The following is a 22,313-nucleotide window of genomic DNA, read 5'->3' as shown; positions in this document are numbered from 1 at the left end:
TTATATAACCTCATTTTAATGTAACCATGGAAAAATTCTCATTTTTGGTGGCATCTGGGGATATGGAAGGGGTGTTACTTTTTTTTTTCTGTCCTAGATTCACTGGGTAATTGAGGTGCCTTTTGCCATTAGCAGCTGTTAACAATAAATCATTTGTAGTGGGCAAAAGAATGAGGGACTCTATTTTCCACCTCTGTCTTCAGGAGGCAAACCCTAGCTTGTCAAAAACCAGTGGTGAAATGGCTTGTTTGCCTCTGCTAGACCCCAGTGCCAGATGCCACACAATTAACTCCCCACTGGTTTCCTGTTTACATTTCCATCTGTGCTCCTGAGACTTAGTGTCTTGCAGTCCCTAACATCTCCAGACACCACATTGTTTTCAAAGGGCATAAATACAAAATGGCGCATGGAAGCGCTCTCACTGCAAGAGAGCCGAAAGACTACAGAGTTGAACAGAGAGAACATTCTCATCGTTGTTGGCCTATTCTAAAGAAAAAAAAAATTTGCTGGTTTATTCTGGGTGAGGTGCAAATCAGAAAATTTAATTTAATACTGCCTCCATGAACAAGTTTGCAACCTAAAAACAGAACTTGGTAAAACACAAAAGGAGAATACTTATAAGTTACAAACATGATAGAGATACTAGTAAAAATTTTGACTGCTACTTAAAAATAAAAATTAACCTCATAGATTTTTAGGGAATATTTCTCTCTTTATGAAATTTTAAAAAATATTATATGCTTTCCTTTAACAACATTTAGATTTTTGAACTTACAAAAGTGTGGACTTTATTATTAATGAATTAGACTGTAAGCATAAAAATATCATAAAAGTGATTTATGAACAATTTTTACTCATTTAGCTTACAGGAACATTTCATGTCTATCTGTATCCTTTGACAGGGTTTAGTACAATGCAAGGCATATAACAGTGATGTAATAAATGATGTATTGCCTATTATATAACTCATTTGAAACAAGTACCTAATTCACTTACTAAAATTCACTCACTAGTGTAGATAATCAAAAAGCACCCTTAAAGCCTGCATGCACTTTCTTAAGTGCTTAAATGACTTTGGAAACTTAGGAGGGAAACCTAAATCCATTGATTCCTTCGTGCTGAATGTACATTCAGTCTATATAGTATTGACATTACACCAACTCAGTGTGACTACTGAACATCCCTCCGAAGTGCACCATTCTGCGTTTCTTTACGGCTTAAACGGTAAAGGGGAGGCAAATGAGACTGTAATCCACACTGAATTTGAAGCCTTTTCATGAGTCCTCAGTGCAGTAAACCAAAACTATTATGAATTCAAGAGAATGTGGAAAGTCTTGGTCATAATAAATACTATATTACCAGGGACACAAAGACATATTGTATGCTCTGGTGAAAAAGAAAATGTTGAGATAAATGATTATATATCCCAAATGTATGCACTGGAGTTAGCAGACAGTAAAGGTTAAATGAGAAGAAAGAGTAATGAAACTGCACAGTCATGATTTGTGACCTTTTTGAGTTTGTTCTTTAACTTGCTTTCCACTTATTATTTAATACAGTGATTGGAGCACTAACTCTGGAATCTGAGTGCTTGGGTTAGAATAGAGTTGCTGTTACTAACTGTGCTACACTGGGCAAGTCACTACCTTTAGGTTCCTCATCTGCATAATGGGTTTATGAGTAGTACATCTATGACAGAGTTGTGAAGATGAAGTAAAGTAATACATGTAAAGCATATGCAAGCACACAGTAAGTGCCCAATAAATTATTATTATTCAGTATATTGAATTAATAGATTAAGACCAATTCACCAAAAAATTATTCCAGGGTGGATAGCCTTCATATATCTCAGCACACACTTCTCTCTCCACTTTGATATGCTGGGGGTAAGGGAAACCCATTTTTAAAGTCATTTTTATGGTTGGGACTATTCCAGTATGTTCTCAACCATTGCCCCAGAGTAACTAAATTTGGTATTCCAAGGGCAGATCACAAGACTGAATTACTCTTTCTTCCCGAAGGCTTTTTAACCCAATCTAAGATCTTATTTTCAAGATATCTGTTTTTCAACCACATTTCAGGATGCTTCTTGTAGTCTATGAATTTCTAACTATACATTTGCTAGCCAAAATATATTTCCACCACTCCTAGCTGAGTAAAGCTGATTTATCCACAGGGAAAAGATCAGGATTCTATTCTGAAAATTGTTCTCTTGGGCTATTAAGCTGTATCCAATTTCCAGGGTGCCTGAAGCCTTCATCTTTAGGGTTGAAGGATTTCATTTTGCTTCATCCATCAGCCACAAAATAGTCAACCTCATCTTTACTGCAAAGCCACACTTCTAATGATAATGAAAGCAACTTGGGCTGCTAAGTTGAATCAGCCATTTAAAAGTAAGAATTCTTTGACCAATGAACACAGTCAAATTTGAAAAGCAACTGATAAAGAGGACAGAAATGAAACCTTCAAGTTTTACTATTTTGTATTTCTGAGTAAAAATGATTGTATGTCTTTTAACAAATACCTCTTCTAATTACCACATAACTTTTTTGTTCTATTTCTCCCCTTGTTCCATATGCATAGTTTGTTTTAATTAGCTAATAATTATTAATTCCAATAGTTATTAAAATATCAATATTTAATATCTGTATTAAAACAGAAAATCTAAAAGGATGGTAATCAATTTTTAGTGGTCAATTACAAATTAACCTTGACATGATGGAGTGGAGTGATTTAATATTTATTATTTCCTATGCAGTGATTTTTGATAAATGACTCTGCAACTTCAGCATAGCTTTTTCCCTTAGGGAATTTTAATACTTTTGTGATAGTGCCAAAATTCTATTTTTAGAATATGTAAATTTATCATAAGTATTAATTTCAGATTTTTAAACCTTTTTGTGTATTTTTGTCTCATCTATGCAAAATAACCACTATCAAGAATCAAAGATTCCTTCCTCATCCTCACACCTGGTACCAGTCTCTCTCTCCTCTGAACTCCACAGTTTTATTCACCCTCCTCTTTGCATCCTAGTCGTTGTATCTTACGTTCATTGAGTTTATGACTCACCTATCTTTTTTTCTCAGGTGAAGTTCTATAACATCCTACTATGCTGTGTAGTTACTTATGTCTGCCTCACCTCCCCGTGCCACCATGAGCTTTGTATAGATAGACTCAGTGTCTAATTTAACTTCGTAACCTCCTCAACACTTGGCGGAGTGTCTGGGACAGAACAGCATTCACATATTTTTGGAGTGCAATGAATGCTTAGCAAATGAGAAACAAAAACAGTTCTGCCATGATTATGCTAACCATGGCTGGAATTAATGGCTTTAAGAGAATTTTTAAGAGAAACAATATAGTCAGGGAGGGTCTTTGCTAGTTAATTTCCTCCTCTATGTATAATCATATAACCAGTTGGAGCTGTGCTTAACACTATATTTACATAACTTATTAACATGTTTATAAACAAAGTCTGCATATGATGTGTCTGCTGAAAACAAACCACCAGTTTAGGCGATTGTGGTTTTTTACTGCATCACCTGGTTTGGGGAGATTGCATCAATATGACTGTAGTGACAGGGCCTGTTTGAAGGGGAGGAATCGGTCAAGTATTCCTTTGCCTTGGTCACATGCTTTAATGGATGAAGTGGAAAGAACATGGGTTTTAGACTCAACCAGACCTAATTTCAGTTGCTAGCTTTGCCAACTATGAGCTGTGTGACCTTGGGCCATTTACTTATTCAATCCTTAAGTCTCTAAAAACACATATTCTGCACGGGTTCTTATAGGGGTTAGATACATGTGGAATGGTATCTGGCACACAGTAGGGCTCAGTATGTTGTAGTTCTCATTACTAGAACCCCAGAGAGATTTAACTGAACGGTATACCACAATCCAGTACACAATCTTAGACTAGTGCGTGATCTACAAAATGGGGTAAGGTAATAAACATAAAAAGTTCACTATAAGCAGTACTCTGTGTCTAGTAAGCCCTCCATAAGCGTTAGAAATTGAAATTGTTGAAGAATTATTGCCTGGAGGGGAGAAAAGGAATAATATTCAGCAAACCAGCCTAATTATTCTGACCATCAACCACATACCCACCAGATAGTTCCACATCCTCCTGCTGCGTTTGTATATGTCCCAGTTCTCCTCCCTCAAGTGCTTATCTCAATTGTAATGAAATAATTGTTACGTGGTGCATTGTTTAACATCCATCTCCCTAAGAGCATCTGTACTCCAGGACAGCAGGGACCGAATTTCCCTTGCTCACCACTAAATCCCAGCCACTTAACACAGTGCCTGTTGACTCAGTAGATGTTTGTTGAGTGAATGACTGAGTGAATGAACAAATGTGTGAGTTAGTTGGTCAGTGGCTGTTATTATGCACATGACTAGTATTGTGCCTGACATGTAAATAGCTACTGAATGGATGTCTGTGCAACTGAATTGTCAATGGCATTCATAATATTAAAAGTTTCTAAAGAAAACCAGTTGCTTTCTTATACTTACCCATTATCTTTTTAAAGTGTTGTTTAATGGTAACATCAGCAGAACAGGCTGCCCCGTGTAAAGTCTTTTATTGTCAGTCTTTCCTTTCAAACCAGAACTACTAGGCACAAAACAGGCACTCAAAATAGCTCTTTGAATGGAAAATTCTAGTCACGCTCTTGACATTGTCATCATTTCCTTGACTCACCATTGTTAAGGAACAAACAAAATTATCAGGGGAAAAAAATAACACACAGCTCTTTAAAATGCAAAATTTTTTTGGTATTATTTATTTCCTCTCTATTAGTTATCTTAAGCCTCATTTTTTATAAAAAGGATTTGCATATCTTTAATTAAAACAAAAACAACAACTAGTATCTTTGGATATAAATTGTGAGATGGAATCATTATACCAACTATTTGTTTCCATGAAATATCTTTGGATTTTTGACAGCCTTTTAGTCTTTATATGTGAAAAAAGGAACTAGCTATGTTTTCAGTTTCTCTTCCTCAGTCACCTTGAGGGTAGGGGCAGTACATCCTTTTTTGACTATGCTATCCAATAGCTAAAGACAAATGTGACTAGTTAATTAGTTCTTTCACATGGTTCATCAAAGAAATCAGCAGTGAATTAACAGTTTGGAAGGCAAGTAAAGCCCCACACCAAGTGAGGATACAGAGTCCAAGCCAATTAATCAGACTGATAACAAAGTACATCTTCTTCTTCCTCCTCCTTCATCCTTTCCCCTGCCTCGCATACCTTGAATAAGCATTGTCCTAGATATTTGGTTTATCATGTCCTTGATTTTTTTCTCACATACTTTTAGCACATACATAGGAATTCCTAAAATTATACTGTTTTGTTTTTGAATGTTTTTACATTCACACAGTGGATTCACACTGTAATCTTCTGGGACTGATCTCTTTTCACTCAGTATTACTAAGCGTCATCCATGTCACTGCGTGCAGTTCTACTTCATACATTTCACACTGTGTAAAATCCCAATTGTGTAAATACCTCGCAACTTATTTACCCATTCTCTTGTCAAAGAACATTTGAGTTGTTTCCAATTTTTGCTGTTAAGAACAATGCCTCGAAGAACATTCTTGTACAAATCTCCTGGTGTGGTTGTGGAGGAGTTCTTTAGGAATGTACTTAGAATTGCTCGTCTTTGAGCATATAAAGCTTCAACTATACAAAGTAATAAACTGTTTTCCAGAATGGGTACATCAATTTGCTTCCCCACAAGCAGTGTATAAGTGATCGTATTGATCTATATTTGCTCCAACACTTGGTATTATCACACTTTTTTTTTTGACAAGTTTTGTTGATGTTTTAGTTCTCATGCAATATTGTACATTCACATGGTCTCATTCTGTTATTAAAAAATAAATTCTTCAATTTAAAAAAAGTATACTTCAATCTAAAAGATAATAAAACAGAAAATAAATAAATAAAAGTACAAGAAGGTCATGCATGGCTGATAACAAGAGTATGTCATAAACCAGGGATTATAATTAATCTAATTTTGTGTACTTAGGATCCAGAGGAGGGGTTCTGGGAGAGGTGGATAGGGAATCCTAGCCCTGGTAAAGACCTCAAAGATGGCTTCTGAGAAGTATCTTGAAGGGAAGGGCAGAAGGCCTTGGGATACAGTGTGCCCCTAGTACACCATACACAGCTCATTCCTCTCCTTTCCAGACCCATCTCTTTTACTCAGTGAGACAGCGAATCCAAAGTCATCATACCTTGGACATTTCTGAGTCCTCTGAAGGAAAGCTGATGAAAGCTCACCATGCCCTTGTTACCAGGTCTGACGGCAACATCGCACAAGCGTGGTGGCAACATCTCAGAAAACTGTCAGGTGAAAAACTCATCTAAGATTTTATTTTCTTCTAGGATATGGCATTGGTCTCCCTCCCAGCTCTCCCCTGACCTCCAATATATCCGAGCTGATCAGTCAATACAAGTCACATGGGTTTATGGACGTGCTGCATGACAAGTGGTACAAGGTGGTTCCCTGCGGGAAGAGAAGTTTCGCTGTCACTGAGGTAAGAAAACACTGCTGTGATGTCGATGCTTTGTATAGCTTTACCTTGAAGAACATGGCGAAATGCTATCCTATGTCTTGTGGTCAGTAATCCAGGTGTTTACATCTCCTGGGACTCACCATGATGTTTGGATTACTCCTACCTTCACTTGAAGCATACCTGTTCTATAGGAATCTCCAGTAAGACGAATCTGTCTTAGATTTAACTGTGATGCTGTTTTTGATGAGTAAATGTCTGAATTTCTGCTCTTTCCCTATATACTATACCCACAAGTGCAGAAGAAATGTTGTTCTGAACTACAACAGCAGTCTCTGAGATTGACGTTAACAGTGTTTGGTTTAAATAATTGCTGGTCATGATGTGGGCTGCAGGATATCCTGAAGATCTAATCAAAACCAACTTCCCAGAGGTCCAGGGATGAGTCCTTTGTGGGTTTAGAGAAATAGATATTACCTTATAACTGGTAATTCTTAGATTACAAATCCTAGATTTTTCACAATGAAAGCAACCCTTCTTTTACAGTTGGGAAACTAATATCCAGAGATCCTAAGTGATTTGCCCAAGGCACACAGATAGTCAGAACCTCCATCTTTCTACTGCAGTTCTCTGCCTTTGTGATGTAATTAGAAAGAAACCTGCAAAGTGAGCCAGAAAATTAGATGATTAAGACAGGAGACTAAAAGGTGTAACAAGAACCACAGGCTCCAGTATTTAAAAGAGAAGCCAAATAAAGCAGTACAAGGTCGGCCTGACATTTAAAAAAAAAAATCTAAACCCAGCAATATTGGCTTCAAATAGCCTCTATTTGCCAACAACTTTCAAGTTTGTATTATTTCACCACAGACTTGTCTTCTGAGCTCCAGAACCATACATCTACCTTTCTATGTGACATCTCCACTTGAATATCTTACAGGCATCTCACATTTGCCTTGTCAAAACTGAACCCTTGATCTTCTCTCCTAAGTCTGCATTTCCTCCTGTGCTTCACATCTTGGGTCATGGCACCTCTGTCCATCAAGTTACTCATCCCAGAAACTGGCAGGGATCCTCACTGCCTCCCACATCTCACCTTCTGCATCCATCAGCAAGCCAGATCTTTTCCTTCTGTAAAACATGTCTCAAATATGCCCACTTATTGTCATCTCCACTGTTACCGCTCTAGTCTAAGCCATCATCCCTCACCTTGGACCACTGCAGAAGTCCCCTAACTGGTCTCTCTGTTTTCATGCCTGCCTTTCTCCAATTTGTTTTCCACATGGCAGATCACTATCCTACGTTAGAAGCCTGCGATGGCTTCCCGTGTTAATTAGGGCACAATCTGAAATGCTGAACGTGGCCTACAGTGCCCTGTGGAACTTGACCTTGCCTGTTTCTTCATCTTCATCTCATGTCACTTTCGTCCTGGCTCCTTACACCCCCACGACAATGGGCATTTCCGATGGAGATACACCAGTGGCTCTCCTGCCTTGAGCACATGCTATTGCATTCCCCTTCCCAGATCCTCCTTCCCCTGACGTTTACCCAGTTAATGCCTTCTCATTAGAAACTCCCAGCTGAAATCTCCCATCTTCAGAACCTTTCCCTAGTCCCTGATGCAATCTGAATCATATCTTCCTTTATAATCTCATCTTATATCTCATTGAGAAGATGGTCACTGAGCCAAGATTTAAAGAAAGCAGAGAGGAAAATGAGGAATTAGGGAGGTAGCATGCTGTTTCTTACCATGTGACAAAAACTGTATTATGGACATTAACTCATTAGTTCTCACTACAACCCTGTAAGGCAAGCATTTTTATCTTTATTTGAAGATATTTCCATGGCTTTTCCTAAAAAAAAATAAATAAAATTGGGCTTACGCTAGTGAGCTGAATTAGTTCAGCCAAGAAAATAAACCACCCAATTGCTTAAATTGTGCAAAGCAATAATTGTTTGGCATTTCCTACCATTCGTTGTGACCATAGTTAACTCAAGCCAAAATCTCCAAGTGATTCAAAGTTGACAGACATTACACAAGACGAAATCAGCCTCCCACTCATGTCACCAAAGCCAGCAATACGGAACGATTTGCACCTCCCACATCACAAGCACACCTGTAGGCTGTGCCATTTCAGAAGACCATCAAACCAAGACATCAGCTGGAGGGACCGTCTGGCTCCCAAGGGCAAGTGTGAGGGTGCAGGGCTCTTCAGACTCAACTAACTCCACCTAGGTACGCAGAGGGGAACATACCTTTGGAGACTAACAACCACTAACAAAAATAAATTTATTCCAGTGTGAAATATCTAACACACAGCACGATAAATGTGAAGCCGTACATTTTGGCACTTGCATCCTGGCTCGACTAATTGACAACTGAATGACTTAACTGCTCTTAAGTCTGAGTTTCTTCATCCATGAATGGATATGATAAAAACTCCCTTATCATTTTGTTCTGAAAATAAGAGATTATTTATGGAAAGACCTAGCCAAAAAAAAAAAAAAACTGGCACAGTAAATAGTAAATAATACTATTATAGTATATAGCGTTAATACTTCCTCTCCCTGTGTTGGAGACAGTTCTTGTTTGAACCCCACAGCCCATGTGATAGAAAACGTGTTACTTGGCCATTCTGAGCCTCAGTGCCTGCAAATTGGGCATGATAACATCTACTCTGTAGGACTGTGATGAAGATGAAGTCAGGTATGGTAACCAAATTTGATAACCACAAGGTCACTTACATTCTTAAAGATGTTGAGGTTTCAACATAACTGTTCCAGGGCTGTATGGATTTATCAGGAATTTCAAACAAAACCAAATTAAGTGTGGGTAAAAAAGAACAGATTTTGAAAAACAAACAGATACTCAGCAAAAGCCATAAACTGCTCAGATGATGCATGCAAAATACTCCACATTTTTTTTTCAAGCGTGCTTTTTAATGGGCCATATTTAGAGGAGAGGCATTTGGGAAATTCTGCATGTAGTGAGCTGGAAGCAGTTGGATAAGAGGGTGATATCAAGATCACATTATGATTGTTAAAACAATCCCGGACGCACTTTCTAGGTCGGCTGGATTTGGAAGCATGAGAGAGGTGGGAATAAAAATGGAAGAGAGGTGTACCCTTAATCGGAACTTCAGAGACAAAAATGTAGGAAGATTTGATAGCATTTGTATGTGTAGAGATAAGAGGCCACCCCCGGCCTTGGGGGATGTTGTGAACACATGTGGAGCTGTTGTTTCTCAGGGATGGTGGTCTGCACCACAGCGTAGTCTGGTCTGTGCGATAACAAACTGCTTTACAGTGATGCTCACCTGTGTGCATTTAGACAGTGGTGCACATCCTTGTGCGCTGACTAGCACTTTTGTCTTGAACAACCTAAGACAGAATTGCAGGACGTCACCCTCACAGAACCCAAAGGTACGATGTAATTAAATGAAATTAGTCCTAAATGAAACTTGGCTGAGCTTGGTCTCCTCCGTGAAGTCCCTCCACCTGCCCGACTTCCCTTCGCTCGATCCCTGAGTCTCCAATAATGCTTTTTGGTGGCGGTGGTGGTGGTTTTTGTTTGTTTGTTTAAGCTTTCTCCCAGGAAAGGTCAGAAGAAGGAAGCATGCTTGTCAGTGCTTTGCTTGCCATCCCTTTTGCCTCAAATGTCATACATTTGACATTTGTACGGCTGGGCTGTTAGTGTAGAGAAACTGGGACTGGATTTGAAATCAGACAAGCAGTATTTGAAGCCTGTCTCTCCCATCCACTTGCCTTGGGAAAACCACTAACCCGCCTCAGTCTCGGCTTCTTCATCTGTTCAGTGGCTTCTTGTGAGGAGTTAATAAAATGGCAGTTTAATGAACATATTCCTCCTCCTTCATTCCCTGCCCTGGGGGTGGGGCGGGTGTGGGTGCCGAGCACAGTACAGAAGAAACAGGTATGCTCTGGAGGCTGCCTCTCCCGACAGGTGCTCTTGAGGAAGCCCATTTCCAGGTACAGTCCTAGTCTATGTATGCTGCCACAAAGTAATTAAACACCCTTTCACTCCAAGAAAAAGACTCATTTGGCTAATGAATGATATGCAGGCACCTGGTAACATGACATGAAAGATGCTTTTTTCTACCCATTTCTCATAGTTGGACATTAATATTTAGTCCTCTGTGAGAACACTGATCTATTCACCTCCCATCTCTTGGCAAGCCCAGAGCTGTCTGGCTGCAGCCCCTCTGGAGGATAAACTCATTTTTTTTTTCAGTTCTAGGGCTTTATCTGCTCCCCAGAGTCACCTAGGAAATTTCAGGTCCAATTCTGCAGACCAGACTGCTGCAGCTTTCAGAGAGGAATTTTACGTCGACCTCAGGTGCTTCTTCACCATCCTCCTAGCACAACTGTGCCTCTGCCCACAGTAGACTCATTGTTGGTACATTCCGTGGGGAAAACCTATGGCAAGCTTTAAATTTCCTTCAGTTTCCTTTGACTCAGCAAGAAACTGTAATTTTTTTTTCAATCACTTACTAGTTCCAGGACAACAGTTTTGTGAAATCTGTTATTTGCAAGCCAGGAAGAGGAAGGCAGCAGATCACAGCTTAGCAAACTCCCCCAATTCTTCAAGGAATTATTAAGATATATGATGGTACCTCTTTTTGAAAGTCTCCTTTAAATAATGGGTTGAATAGTGCACGTGTTAGCCAACTGGGAATAGTAAAGAAGGAAGAGGAAGCAGTTTGGGCTGGGAATGGATAGCACACTCAAACAGTCTGGGGAGAAACTATTTGCAGGGGTATGGATTAAGGAAACCAACAGAAACAGTGCAGTCTCCCGGGTCAGGTAAGGTGAGGGAGCAATTACCACCCCTTAGCTCAAAGGAAAAAAGGATAGATCCACCCCTAGAACCCAAGGAGGCACAGGAAACAGCACTCTAACAAGACCCGTAGCCTTTGGTTGTGACCTGGCTAAGAGAAACCCAGGAGTAAATACCTGACCTTAGTCTCCTGCCGCCCTCCCATCTTCAGCCACTGCCTTAGGTCAAGGAAGCCTGTCAGTGTGGTCCATAGGGGACCTCCCCAGGGCACAAAGTGGGATGGGGAGAGGTGGAGAGTGGACCTGGAAGGTCAAAGGAATGTCCAGCACAGCCCCTCATGGAAGGTGAATGTGGGGATAGGGCCAGCCAAGGAAGAGTGCCTGCAGCCTGACCATCTAGAATGTGCAGTGTCTGCACCTGCAGGCAGAGGTCCATCCTGCAGGGAGATCATGCCCTACACTGATCAGGAAGGAGAGAGGACAACCAAGTCACTGGAATGACCTTGGTCTCGAGAGTCAGACCACCCTTGTTCTACCATTACTGTAAGGAGACAGCTTTATGTCCTTAGGAAAATTACTGAATCTTTCTGAGCCTCAGCTGAATCCATTTCTTGCAAGGTTTTCTGCCTCTGAACCCATGGGTCTCCTTGCGTTGTTACTGAGGGCTTAGGGAAACAAATATGCACTAAGCAAGAGGTCTAACATTGCAGTGAAGAGAGTGCTATCTCAGGAATCCAGAGACCTCACTTACATGGGGTAGGGAAAAGGAGAAGTAAATTTGGGAACAGTGTAAAAATAAACCATTATGCTTTTCCGTGTTTTTTAATTATTAAGGAAAGTACACATTAGGAAATTGCCCCATTTCATCCATCCATGACCTCACCTTCAACTTGACCCTCACCCTGCCCCTGAATTTACTCAGTCCTTAACCTCACCCCATTACTAACCCCAACGTGACTTTTAATTCACTCTTGATCTTATCCATCCTTGGCATCCCCATTCCTGAACATCATCCAATAAGGGATGGGGCCACAGGGCAGGGATGGAGTGAAGATGTTTGTGAAGCTCACTATTAGGTAAATTTTTTAAGCTGAAGTTTAAATGGTTTGTCTTTAGCACTGTAGAGGTGCAAATGTAAAAATAACCACGGTGTCAAAATATGCACTTGTAAAAGGCACGAACCCGAGGTACTTAACCTCTCTAAGTTTCCTCCTCTGCACAATGGAGAGGACGATATTTGACAATTGGGCTTGGTGTAAGGAACAGAGAGAATGTGCATTAGTGTCTGATGTGTGGTCGGTGCTGAGAGGATGGTCGTTATCATATTCGTCCTGACTCTGCCATGAACCGAGTGACCTTCAGCAAATCACTAAGTTCTGATAAACCTGTTTCCTGCCCTTCAGACTGAACTGTGCAGCATGCCTGGCTTAGAGAATGCTGTGGTTCTCAAGCAGGTGCATTTAGAGGGATCCTGATCTAACTATCTTAAGACCTGGACCCTGGGACACAGAGGAGACTGGTGAACTGACTGACCTCCAGTGTGGGCTCTCCATCCCTGACCACTGCCCCTGACCACTGAAACGTACATCTAGTGTGAAACTTACCGATATTTGTTCACTGAGAAGATGGAGCTTTCTCATGGCAGATCCATCCTTCCCCCTGTTAATTTTTTGTGGGGAGGAAGAATGAGGTAGTTAACCATACACTGAAAGCCAAATAGATCACACAAGCCACGTCAAGAAGCCTGTCAGTTTTCTCTGTTTATCTTTAAAGACCCAAATGGAATGGTATGTGGGTGGGGGACGGGTGGGTTTTAATGCAGTCTTTTCTGCTTTTGACAACTAGGTCACCTCTCAACAGCCTCCTGCCCCTCTCATCCCTGTTCCTTCCTTTTTCAATTTAAAATGTCCCCGTCTGCTATTCAACCTGATGAAAGTTATGGGGAGGCAAGGAGAGTTAATGACTGTAGATTGCTTTAAATTGAAAACCTGTGTTAAGTCAGGAACCACCTTGACAGTTGAGTGCTTCCCTTGGAATAGCCTAGGTAATTAAGTTTAATATTTAAGCCACGCATAAGGTCAGGTGGAACCTATCCAGGTAGAGCTTTCTGGAAACCTGAAGAAACACAAAGCTGTACGTGTGTCCTTTTATGATGTGGAGTGGAACTGTGCATGAGGAAAGGGAGGCCAGGCTCAGAAAGGCATCACCTTCTTCTACTCCACTACCAGAATAGATTCATCCATCCATCCATCCATCCATCCATTCATTCATTTATCCGTCAGCAAAATATATTGAGCCCCTGTGTGCCAGCCCCACACCAAGTACAACCGATGCAGAGATGAATACAGAGCTCACAGGCAGCTCATCGTGGACCCCTAGACCACGCCTCACAGGGACAGCAGCAGGAGAAGATGCAAGGTGGAATGGTGACACGGGCAAGCCCATGGTTCACTCATGGAAGAACAGAGGGAATCAGAGAAGGGTTTCTGGAGGAGGGAACCCCCTGTGGAGGGAAGAGCCCTCTGGTCACAGCATGAGCAAGATACTGAGGCATGAAATTATAAGCAATGCAGTTTGGCCCCACCCTCCAGAGACACCACACCCAACCATGCTGGACCGACAGGACTCCATGTACTTTTAGGGGTGCCCTCCTCAGGGATTATAGAATTAGAGGTGGCCACCCTCCCTGGCCCACTTGTTATGCAGCCACAGCCCAGACCTGGGAGTAAATTATAGGCTTTTGTTCCTGTGTTCTGCCTTGTAGCCCCCTGTTACCTCTGTGAAGGTGACCACATCCTTTCTAGTCTCTGTGTGGAAGGCAGTCTGGAAAAACAGAATTTCAGCTCTGGAAGTGGACATAACCAGGGTTTGGCTCCCAGTTCCATCGCTGCGTCTATGCCAGCCGTGAAACTTCTAAAACTTCACATCCTCACCCCCAAACTGGGGGTAATAAGAGTGTGCTTGTAAGCAGTAAAATATATTCATTGAGATAGTTTATGGAGAACACCTGGCTTAACAAATGTTCCTTCCCCCTTCCCAGAGTATAGAGCTATGCACACAGAAGAAAAAATATTTGGTAAATAATAAACACATGCAAGAAGTTACAGAAATTACTCCTGGACCCATCTCCAAAAGAAGCAGAAGCATCTTATTATTCCAACATAAACGTCCTTTTATTTATTACTTACATGTTATAGAATGGAAGGCTTTCTTGGGAACAACTTGAAAAATACATGATTCTGGAATTTTCTATCTTTCAATGTGCTGGATTAATCAGCTTTTACAGTATCATGTTATTCCTTTTTTCCAACTCAGCTCCTAGGTTTGAGTGGGAAAATATGGAAGTGGCTTATAGAAACCATTAGCCTGCACTTAAAGAAACAGTAACTATTTTCTTTAAATATGGTCAATGATATTTCAAAGTCAGGGTGCTGGGTGGACAGGTTAGAGACCTGCAGTTCTCTAATCTTGTTTTCTCCTTACCCCGTATCAGTCACAAAACTAGGGCTGCTTCTCTGTTGCTCTTTGGTTACTATAAATGACAGAACTTTAAATTCTGATAGTGAAAATTAATTCCAGCAATTGCCCCCCTTCACCCTTGCTAATGACCAAATAAACAGATCTCCTGGAATAAGGGGCTCCTCTTTTATATACGGGAGATGCTTGGGCATTAGTTATACCCCGGACCATGTACTGTTAATAGTCCTTGTTTTTCCCCTGGTGGAATTCAGTGAACTCATGAATATTTATGAACATTATTTGCTGTGCAACTAAAAGGTGTAAACAGTGCTCAAAATGATTAAGACTATTGTAAGAGACAGTCTTCCTCCCACTTTTTCAGATTTCCATACCCTTAAATCTGTGGGGAAATCACATGAAACGGGACTCCTTCCTAATTGTTCCCAGTGCTAAGTAGTACCTCCAGGCTCTGAAGATTCTGGCTTGGAAAAAGACAAAGCGTGGAAACGTATAAACATTGCCATCTAGTGGCTAAGATGTGCAGTGTCACAAAATACCAGAAAGCCATCTTTTTAATTTCTCACAGATGGTGTTAACCAAGTCTAACAATGTGAGCAATGGCCCAGACATTTCCTCTGAAGACAGTTGTTCCCATGAGTCTATAGGATTTGGTGCGGCACATGATAAGAAGCCAGCATCGTCGGGGGCGGGGATGGGGGAGCCCTGGAGCCCTGGCAGGGTGCCCATCTCATCACGCAGTAGGGATGATTTCCTACAACATCCAAGCCAGGGCTGGTCAGCCAGGAAAGCTAGTGCTGGAGTCTCATCTTTGCCTCCTCCCTCTATCCTTCTGTCCAAGGAGACTTCAGGCCTAAACAGGTTGAAGTCCTAAGGAACTGATCCCCCTGGTACCTTAGAATAGGGCCTGGTGTGGAATTAGGGTCATTTCAGATGGGATTAGTTAAGCTGAGATGCAGTCATGCTGTCATAGAGGGGGTCCAACATGACTGGTGTCACTATACGAAGACAACTAGCACGCAAAGACAGAGACACAGGGAAACACCACGTGACCACGAAGGTAGAGGGTGGATTTATGCAACGGCAGGCCAAGGAACATAGAAGGTTGCCGGCAAATGAGCAGAAGCTAGGAATAAGCAAGGAAGGATTCCTCTGCAGGTTTCAGAGGGAACATGGCCCTACCGACATCCTGATTTCAAATTTCTAGACTCCAAAACTGGGAGATGATAAATTTCTGTTTAAACACCACCCTGTTTGTGGTACTTTGTTATGGCAGCTCAGCAAACCAAAACACCTCATCTTTAATGTCTAGGGACTCTCCGCCTAGCTCAGACTCTTATATTCCAGACAAACATGCGTAGTCATCATTCTTTGCTAGCTGCTACCAACTGCCAGCCTCTTCCCCTGCTCAGTTCATGTTTCACAATGCCAGGTTGATCTTTTTAGGTCATTCTGATTAGGTCACTCTTCTGGGCTTTCTCTAGAAACCAAATGTCTTAACCAAACGTTCAGAATTCTCCTTGGTCTGGTTTTCTTCAGCTCACCTTCGGATACTTTTACTCCTGTACCTCAGCCGCATTAAACCAGCTGCTGGTATCTCCGCCCACTCCCTTTCCCACGTCTATGATTATAGTACTGGTCCTGCTCATCTTCATCAGGATAGGACACTACTTCTTGGAGGAGGGCGGGTAGTCCTCCTTCATGTGTTCCCAGCAAGAATTCTAGGAAGTTCTCAGCAATTTCTCAGTTCTCCGAATTCTTACAGCTCTTTGTCCTTCCTTCCCTGATGACATCTTTCATTTTCCATCTTATGCTAAAATTAATCACAACTCTCTAATGCCTCAGTTCACTCAGCAGTCGGTAAGCTCTCTGAGTAGGGACTATCTCTGGATGCCCTCAATGCTTCCTATGTCAAAACAGAGTTGGATAAATGATGCCCTCTACAGGAATGATTGATACACGTTGCCCTTTCTTCAGTGTCTAAGGCATGGAGAGACCAGCTCTTCACTTCAATTAATACCACGCTCTCCCTTGACCTCCCTGTTTTGTCCACACTGACCCTTAAGTTTGTCCCACTTGATATGTTCCTTCTGCCCCAGTCCCTCTGCACATGGACTTCTTTCTTCTTGGACCACTCATCCCTGCCCAAAACATCCAGTAGCTTCTCCTTGAAATTTCTTTCAGCTCAATCATCACTTCCTCAAGAGAGGTTTTGTTCATCTTTCTGACTAGATCAGATTCCTGTTGTGTTACTTCTGATCCATAACACTCAACACAGGTTCACCTGCACGTTTGGGGGCATGTTAGTTTAGTGAATGTGCATCTTCCCTGCAAATGGCAAAGTCCATGAGGACAGAGACAGCCTTAGGTCACTATTGTATGCTTCTCATACTGTAGATGCTCAGTAAATATTTGTGCAGAAAACAAATGAATAGTTGAGTATATCTGAATGTCTATATATGCAAACAGTCTATTAGAATTTTCTAGGCAAGCCTCCATTAGGCAATAATAATAACATCTACCATATCTGGACCTATGTCCTAGGCACTGAGTCTAATACTTTATGCATTCTATCTCATTTAATCCTAAAAATGATGCTGTAAGTTAGCAGTCATATCCTTGTTTTACAGATAAGCAGATGATGACTCAGATAAGTAACTCTGTCCAAGATTTCACAGTCGTTAAACAGAAACATTATGACTGAAAACGGTATAATCCAAAGCTCATATTAAACGCCATCCCAGAACTACAAAAGAAAATCAAGCATATTACTCTTGATCCTTTTGAATATACATGATAAAGAGACAGAGCAAATAGTGCTACATCCTAAAAGCCAGACCGCTTACTAAACTAGATTTCTCAACGGACTGTCTTTGTTTGTTTTGCCTTGTTTTGTTTTGTTTTTGTTCTTTTTTTATTGAAGTATAGTCAGCTTACAATGTTGCGTCAATTTCTGGTATACAGCATAACGTTTCAGTCATACGTATGAACACATACGTTCATTTTCATATTCCTTTTCATTATAGGCTACTACAAGATACTGAGCATAGTTCCCTGTGTTATACAGTAGGACCTCGTTGTTTATCTGTTTTATATATAATAGTATCTACAAATCTCAGTCTCCCAATTTATCCTTTCCCACCCCTTTCCCCCCTGGTGACAATAAGTTTGTTTTCTATGTTTGTGAATCTGTTTATATTTTGTAAATAAGTTCATTTGTCTTTTTTTTCGATTCCACATATGACTGAAATCATATGATATTTTTCTTTCTTTCTGGCTTACTTCACTTAGAATGACAATCTCCAGGTCCATCCATATTGCTGCAAATGGCATTATTTTATTCTTTTTTATGGCTGAGTAGTACTCATTGTGTGTGTGTGTGTGTGTGTGTGTGTGTGTGTGTGTGTATCACGGCTTCTTTATCCAGTCATCTGCAAGGGACTGTGTCTTGTTCACCACAGAAAATCCCATTACCTGGCACAAGGCCTGCAAATGAGCATCAAGAGTCCTTGAGTGCAGTTCATGCAGTGATTCCGCGTATCTTAAGCACAGACTCCTGTCAGACACTGTGCTGGGGATACTGTGGTGAGGAATGCAGTTGCGGCCCCGCCCCCTTGGAGTTTCCTTTCCAACACAAAAAGGAAAAGCGAGGATGTGAGAAGATAAAATAATAGTAAGAGAGATAAGGGTTAAAGTGCTGAGAGAAGGAAGAAAGGGGGTATCCCCTTGCTTAGCCTCTTTACAGCACCTCCCCAGCTCCCCTCTCTCCTCCCTGTCTTCCGGTCTCCCCCCCCCACCTTAGCTCCCCTCTCCCGCCCCTCCTCTCGCATCTCTCCACTCGTCCCCCGACTGCCCCGCCTGGCTCCCAGAGCCGCCTATTTTCTCGACAGGTCGTGGGGGTCCCGCGAGCCCTCCCCACCCGGCCCCCGACCCCTCCAGGCAGCGCAACGGTCCCTTTTCCAGCCCCGCGCGCGCCCACCGTCCCTGCTCCTTCCTCCTACCCTGTGAGCTGGCTCCGCAATGGGAAATGAGACCAGTTACCCGGTGGAGATGTGCTCCCACTTTGACCAAGATGAAATTAAACAGCTGAGCAAGCGGTTTAAGAAGCTGGACTTGGACAAATCGGGCACCCTGAGCGTGGAGGAGTTCATGTCCCTGCCCGAGCTGCAGGAGAACCCGTTGGTGCAGCGAGTGATCGACATCTTCGACACTGACGGCAACGGAGAGGTGGACTTCAGGGAGTTCATCCTGGGGACCTCCCAGTTCAGTGTCAGGGGAGAAGAGGAGCAGAAGCTGAGGTTTGCTTTCAACATCTACGACATGGACAAAGACGGCTACATTTCCAACGGGGAGCTCTTCCAGGTGCTGAAGATGATGGTGGGGGACAACCTGGAAGACTGGCAGTTGCAGCAGCTCGTGGACAAAACCATCATCGCGGTGGACAAGGACGGCGACGGCAAAATATCCTTCCAGGAATTCAGTGCTGTGGTCGGAGGCCTGGAAGTCCACAAGAAGTTGGCGGCAATTTTTTGAGCTTTCCTAAGAGCTCCACCCAACAACTTTTTCTTTCTTCTCTGTCTCTTCAAAGATCAGCTCAAGAGGCCCAGCAGCTGTCTCTCTGACCTGCTGGGAAGTATTTCTCCTTGTGAAGCAACATTTTCTAACACCAACCTCGACTACGGCAGTTATTAATTCTTCCGCTGTCAGTGATTCAGGGTAATGGTATCACCCTGAGTCCTGACTAGGGGAGAACATGAAGGGAGTGTGGGGGAAAGAAACGGAAATGAATTTTATGAACATCTTTGTCTTTGTTTTGATTCAGAGACTAAACTATAAAGAGTTAAGAACTTTTAAAGTTCAAAAATAAGAAAATGTACATCTTTTCCTTTACTTCTCATATCTTTATATATGGAAAAAAATTGCACGATTCAAATCAGGTGTTAGGTGAACTGTTTCCATTTACTTGTGGTGTTCAGGTGTCTTTTGACAGGTTGTTAACTGCTAATTGTAGCAACAGGGATGACTATATTTCTCTTGGCTGAGCATCTTTTAATCACCTCTCTCTAGGCAACAAACACCCATCTTTCCTTTTCTAAAGCCAAAGCCCAATCCCCCTGGTGCATCCAGAAATCTCTGAGCATGTCTTGGGGGTTAGGAATCCTGTCAGGCTCCTCCTGTTTCATTGCTCCAGCTCCTGAACAGAAGATGTTCAGGACAGAAACTCAGGGCTCTTGTAAGAAATACAAAGCCGGGACTAAATGCCCAACCTAACTCTCGGTCTCCGTGGAGGTGCATTTTCAGAATTGGCTGCCCACTCCAGTATTAAATTTCGTTAAGGGGGCTTCCACTCAAACAGGGCAGAGAACTTCCAGGAAAGTTCTCTCACCTCCAATACTCAGCCCCACTCCAGTTGGACAGAATGGGACAGATTCAGAATCATCTTTCCAATAGGCAGAGGCGGTGAAGATTCTAGCTGCAGTGGAGTCTCCCCTGGATGCTGAAGTGCTGTTGCTCCTGGTACTCAAGAGGTGCAGAGATGGACAGGCACCTCTCTGCAGCAAAGGTGGATGCTGTCTTCACTGGCAAAGCTTAGTTCTGAAAGTCAGACCTGGACCTGGCAGGGCAGCTGAGAGCTTTCTCATCCTGGGAAGCCTTTTCCCTAATGTAACAGTCATCCCAGAGTCCCTCACACCCTAAAAAAAACCTGCAGCCAAGCTGTATGCTGGAGCCTGTTCACACTGGGCGAGAGCCAAAGCATGCACATCCCTCCCCAGCTCCACATACAGCGACGTCATGTCGATAGCTTGAAATCAGCAGTGGTGGGAGTAGTGCATCATGGAAAAGAGCAAAAACAGAGTTGTTTTGGTTTTGTTTGTTTTGGAGAGCCAGTGTACCAGTAATTACACTGATGCCTGCACCCTAGATGTTACCAGTTCTTTGAGGTCCCACTTACTACTGTCAGTTCCCAGAGAACAGGCTTTCCTCAGCGGAGCTGGGACAGGACTGGTCCCAACGTCTGCCACTTCCCACCAGGCCTGTTTCTCACAGTGGATCAGTCCCAGTAGAAGGTGCTTAAGGCTTTCAGAATACCAGGACAAGACGTGCCCTCCCTACATGTACTTAGCCAAAGGACAAAACCCAGGTGATTTTTCTCAGGACAAGTAAGATTCGTTTCAAGATTTATTATCCTTATATTTTGAAGAGGCTGGTAGCTAATCTTGCCTCTACCCCCTCAAAAAAAAAGTAGGACAAGTAAATTCACAAATTTAATTACAGTCAGAGCACCCATCTACCACGGCACTCTGCCATACTTTTTATTTGATAAATTACTTATGAACCACAAAGAATAGGTAGCCCTGCCCCTTTATTTCCTGTGGAGTCCTAAAAAAAAATGGATTAATGTAAATGCTCCCAACCCTGTAGCAATAAGAGTTATACCCCATTTGAGGGTAGCAGTTCAGAGATTCAGATACACCTGGATTTGGATTCAGTTACAGCTGGGTTTTTATCACAGTCTGTGATATTATCTGTGTGAGCATGAGCAAGTTACTTAACCTCTCTGTGTCATTTCTCCTTATTAAAATGAGGGTCCATCCTGCAGTTATCTTGAGGATTCAAAAAGATAAAACGTGTAAGTTCTAGAGCAAACATGTTCACTCTACTAAGGTCCTTCCCTTCCCCTCTTCCTTCTGTTTCATTAGGTGAATATATAAGGGAGACAGGAGGCCTGTTGGTTCCTTTTGAACCCTTACTTAGTTCTTAGCCACATCTGCTCTCAAGTTAACAGACTGCTTGTGTGATCCTAATTCAGAACAGAAGCAAGGTCAAGGTCCTCCGCATCCTCTCATTGGCAGAGGGAACAACGGACTTCTCAACTGGAGAAAATTTAAAAGACTCTTGCTCTAGCCCAAGCTGTTGACTTTGTGGAGGAAACCTTGCATGAGAAAAGGGAGCATATGTAATGCCAGCCAAGAGGGCTTCGCAAAGAGACATTGTTTATATACTCTGCAATGTGTGCATTAAAATAAGGAAATCTTAAAATTATGACAGAGGGTTTGAAACATGTTGGACTGCATATTCAAATTTAACAGGAATAGGAAAAATACTTCAGCTTCTGGAACGGCTGGAATCTACAAGCTAATTGCTTGACTAGTCTACCTAACATAGCTACCCAAGGCTTTGTGGCCGTGACCTTGAACTATGAGCCTGTTTTTAGCTTCAGCAACCAGAAAGATCTGACTGTATGGATATTTGGGAAGAAAGATCACATTCACTTCCAAGTTAGAATGCTTTGCTTTTTTCTCTTTTTGGTTGCCAGTTGCCAACAGGTCTAGTTCTGTATAGCTCCTGGGGGTGATAGTAGCAGTTAAGGCTTATTGAACAGCTATTCCAGGTCCTGTTACATTTGCTATATCATTTAATCATCATAACCACACTGTGAGGTGGGTGCCATCACCTCAGTTTCACAGATGAATGCTGTAGAGAGATCTAGAATCTTCTCCAAGGTATCCCAGCTGGTAAG

General features: G+C 42.1%; 2 protein-coding genes across 2 annotated transcripts in view; both read left to right on the top strand.

Annotated features, from left to right (window-relative positions):
• GRIN3A (glutamate ionotropic receptor NMDA type subunit 3A) overlaps positions 1-22,313 on the top strand; it is a 145,349-nt gene that overhangs the window by 106,052 nt on the left and 16,984 nt on the right. The window contains exon 6 of the mRNA XM_031450120.2: positions 6,396-6,547. Within this exon, the coding sequence (XP_031305980.1) occupies positions 6,396-6,547 (152 nt within the window). The remainder of the gene's footprint in view (positions 1-6,395; positions 6,548-22,313) is intronic.
• PPP3R2 (protein phosphatase 3 regulatory subunit B, beta) lies at positions 18,812-19,324 on the top strand. The gene has a single exon (XM_031449579.2). The coding sequence runs from the start codon at positions 18,812-18,814 to the stop codon at positions 19,322-19,324; it is 513 nt and encodes a 170-aa protein (XP_031305439.1).

The sequence above is a fragment of the Camelus dromedarius genome, chromosome 10, assembly GCF_036321535.1.
Source record: "Camelus dromedarius isolate mCamDro1 chromosome 10, mCamDro1.pat, whole genome shotgun sequence".
Lineage (NCBI taxonomy): Eukaryota > Metazoa > Chordata > Mammalia > Artiodactyla > Camelidae > Camelus > Camelus dromedarius.
The sequence above is the reverse complement of the archived record's forward strand: the minus strand, read 5'-3'. Positions and strand labels throughout refer to the sequence as shown.

Coding starts and splice junctions, on each gene's coding strand:
- PPP3R2 (XM_031449579.2), top strand. CDS start 18,812: ATGGGAAATGAGACCAGTTACCCGGTGGAGATGTGCTCCCACTTTGAC.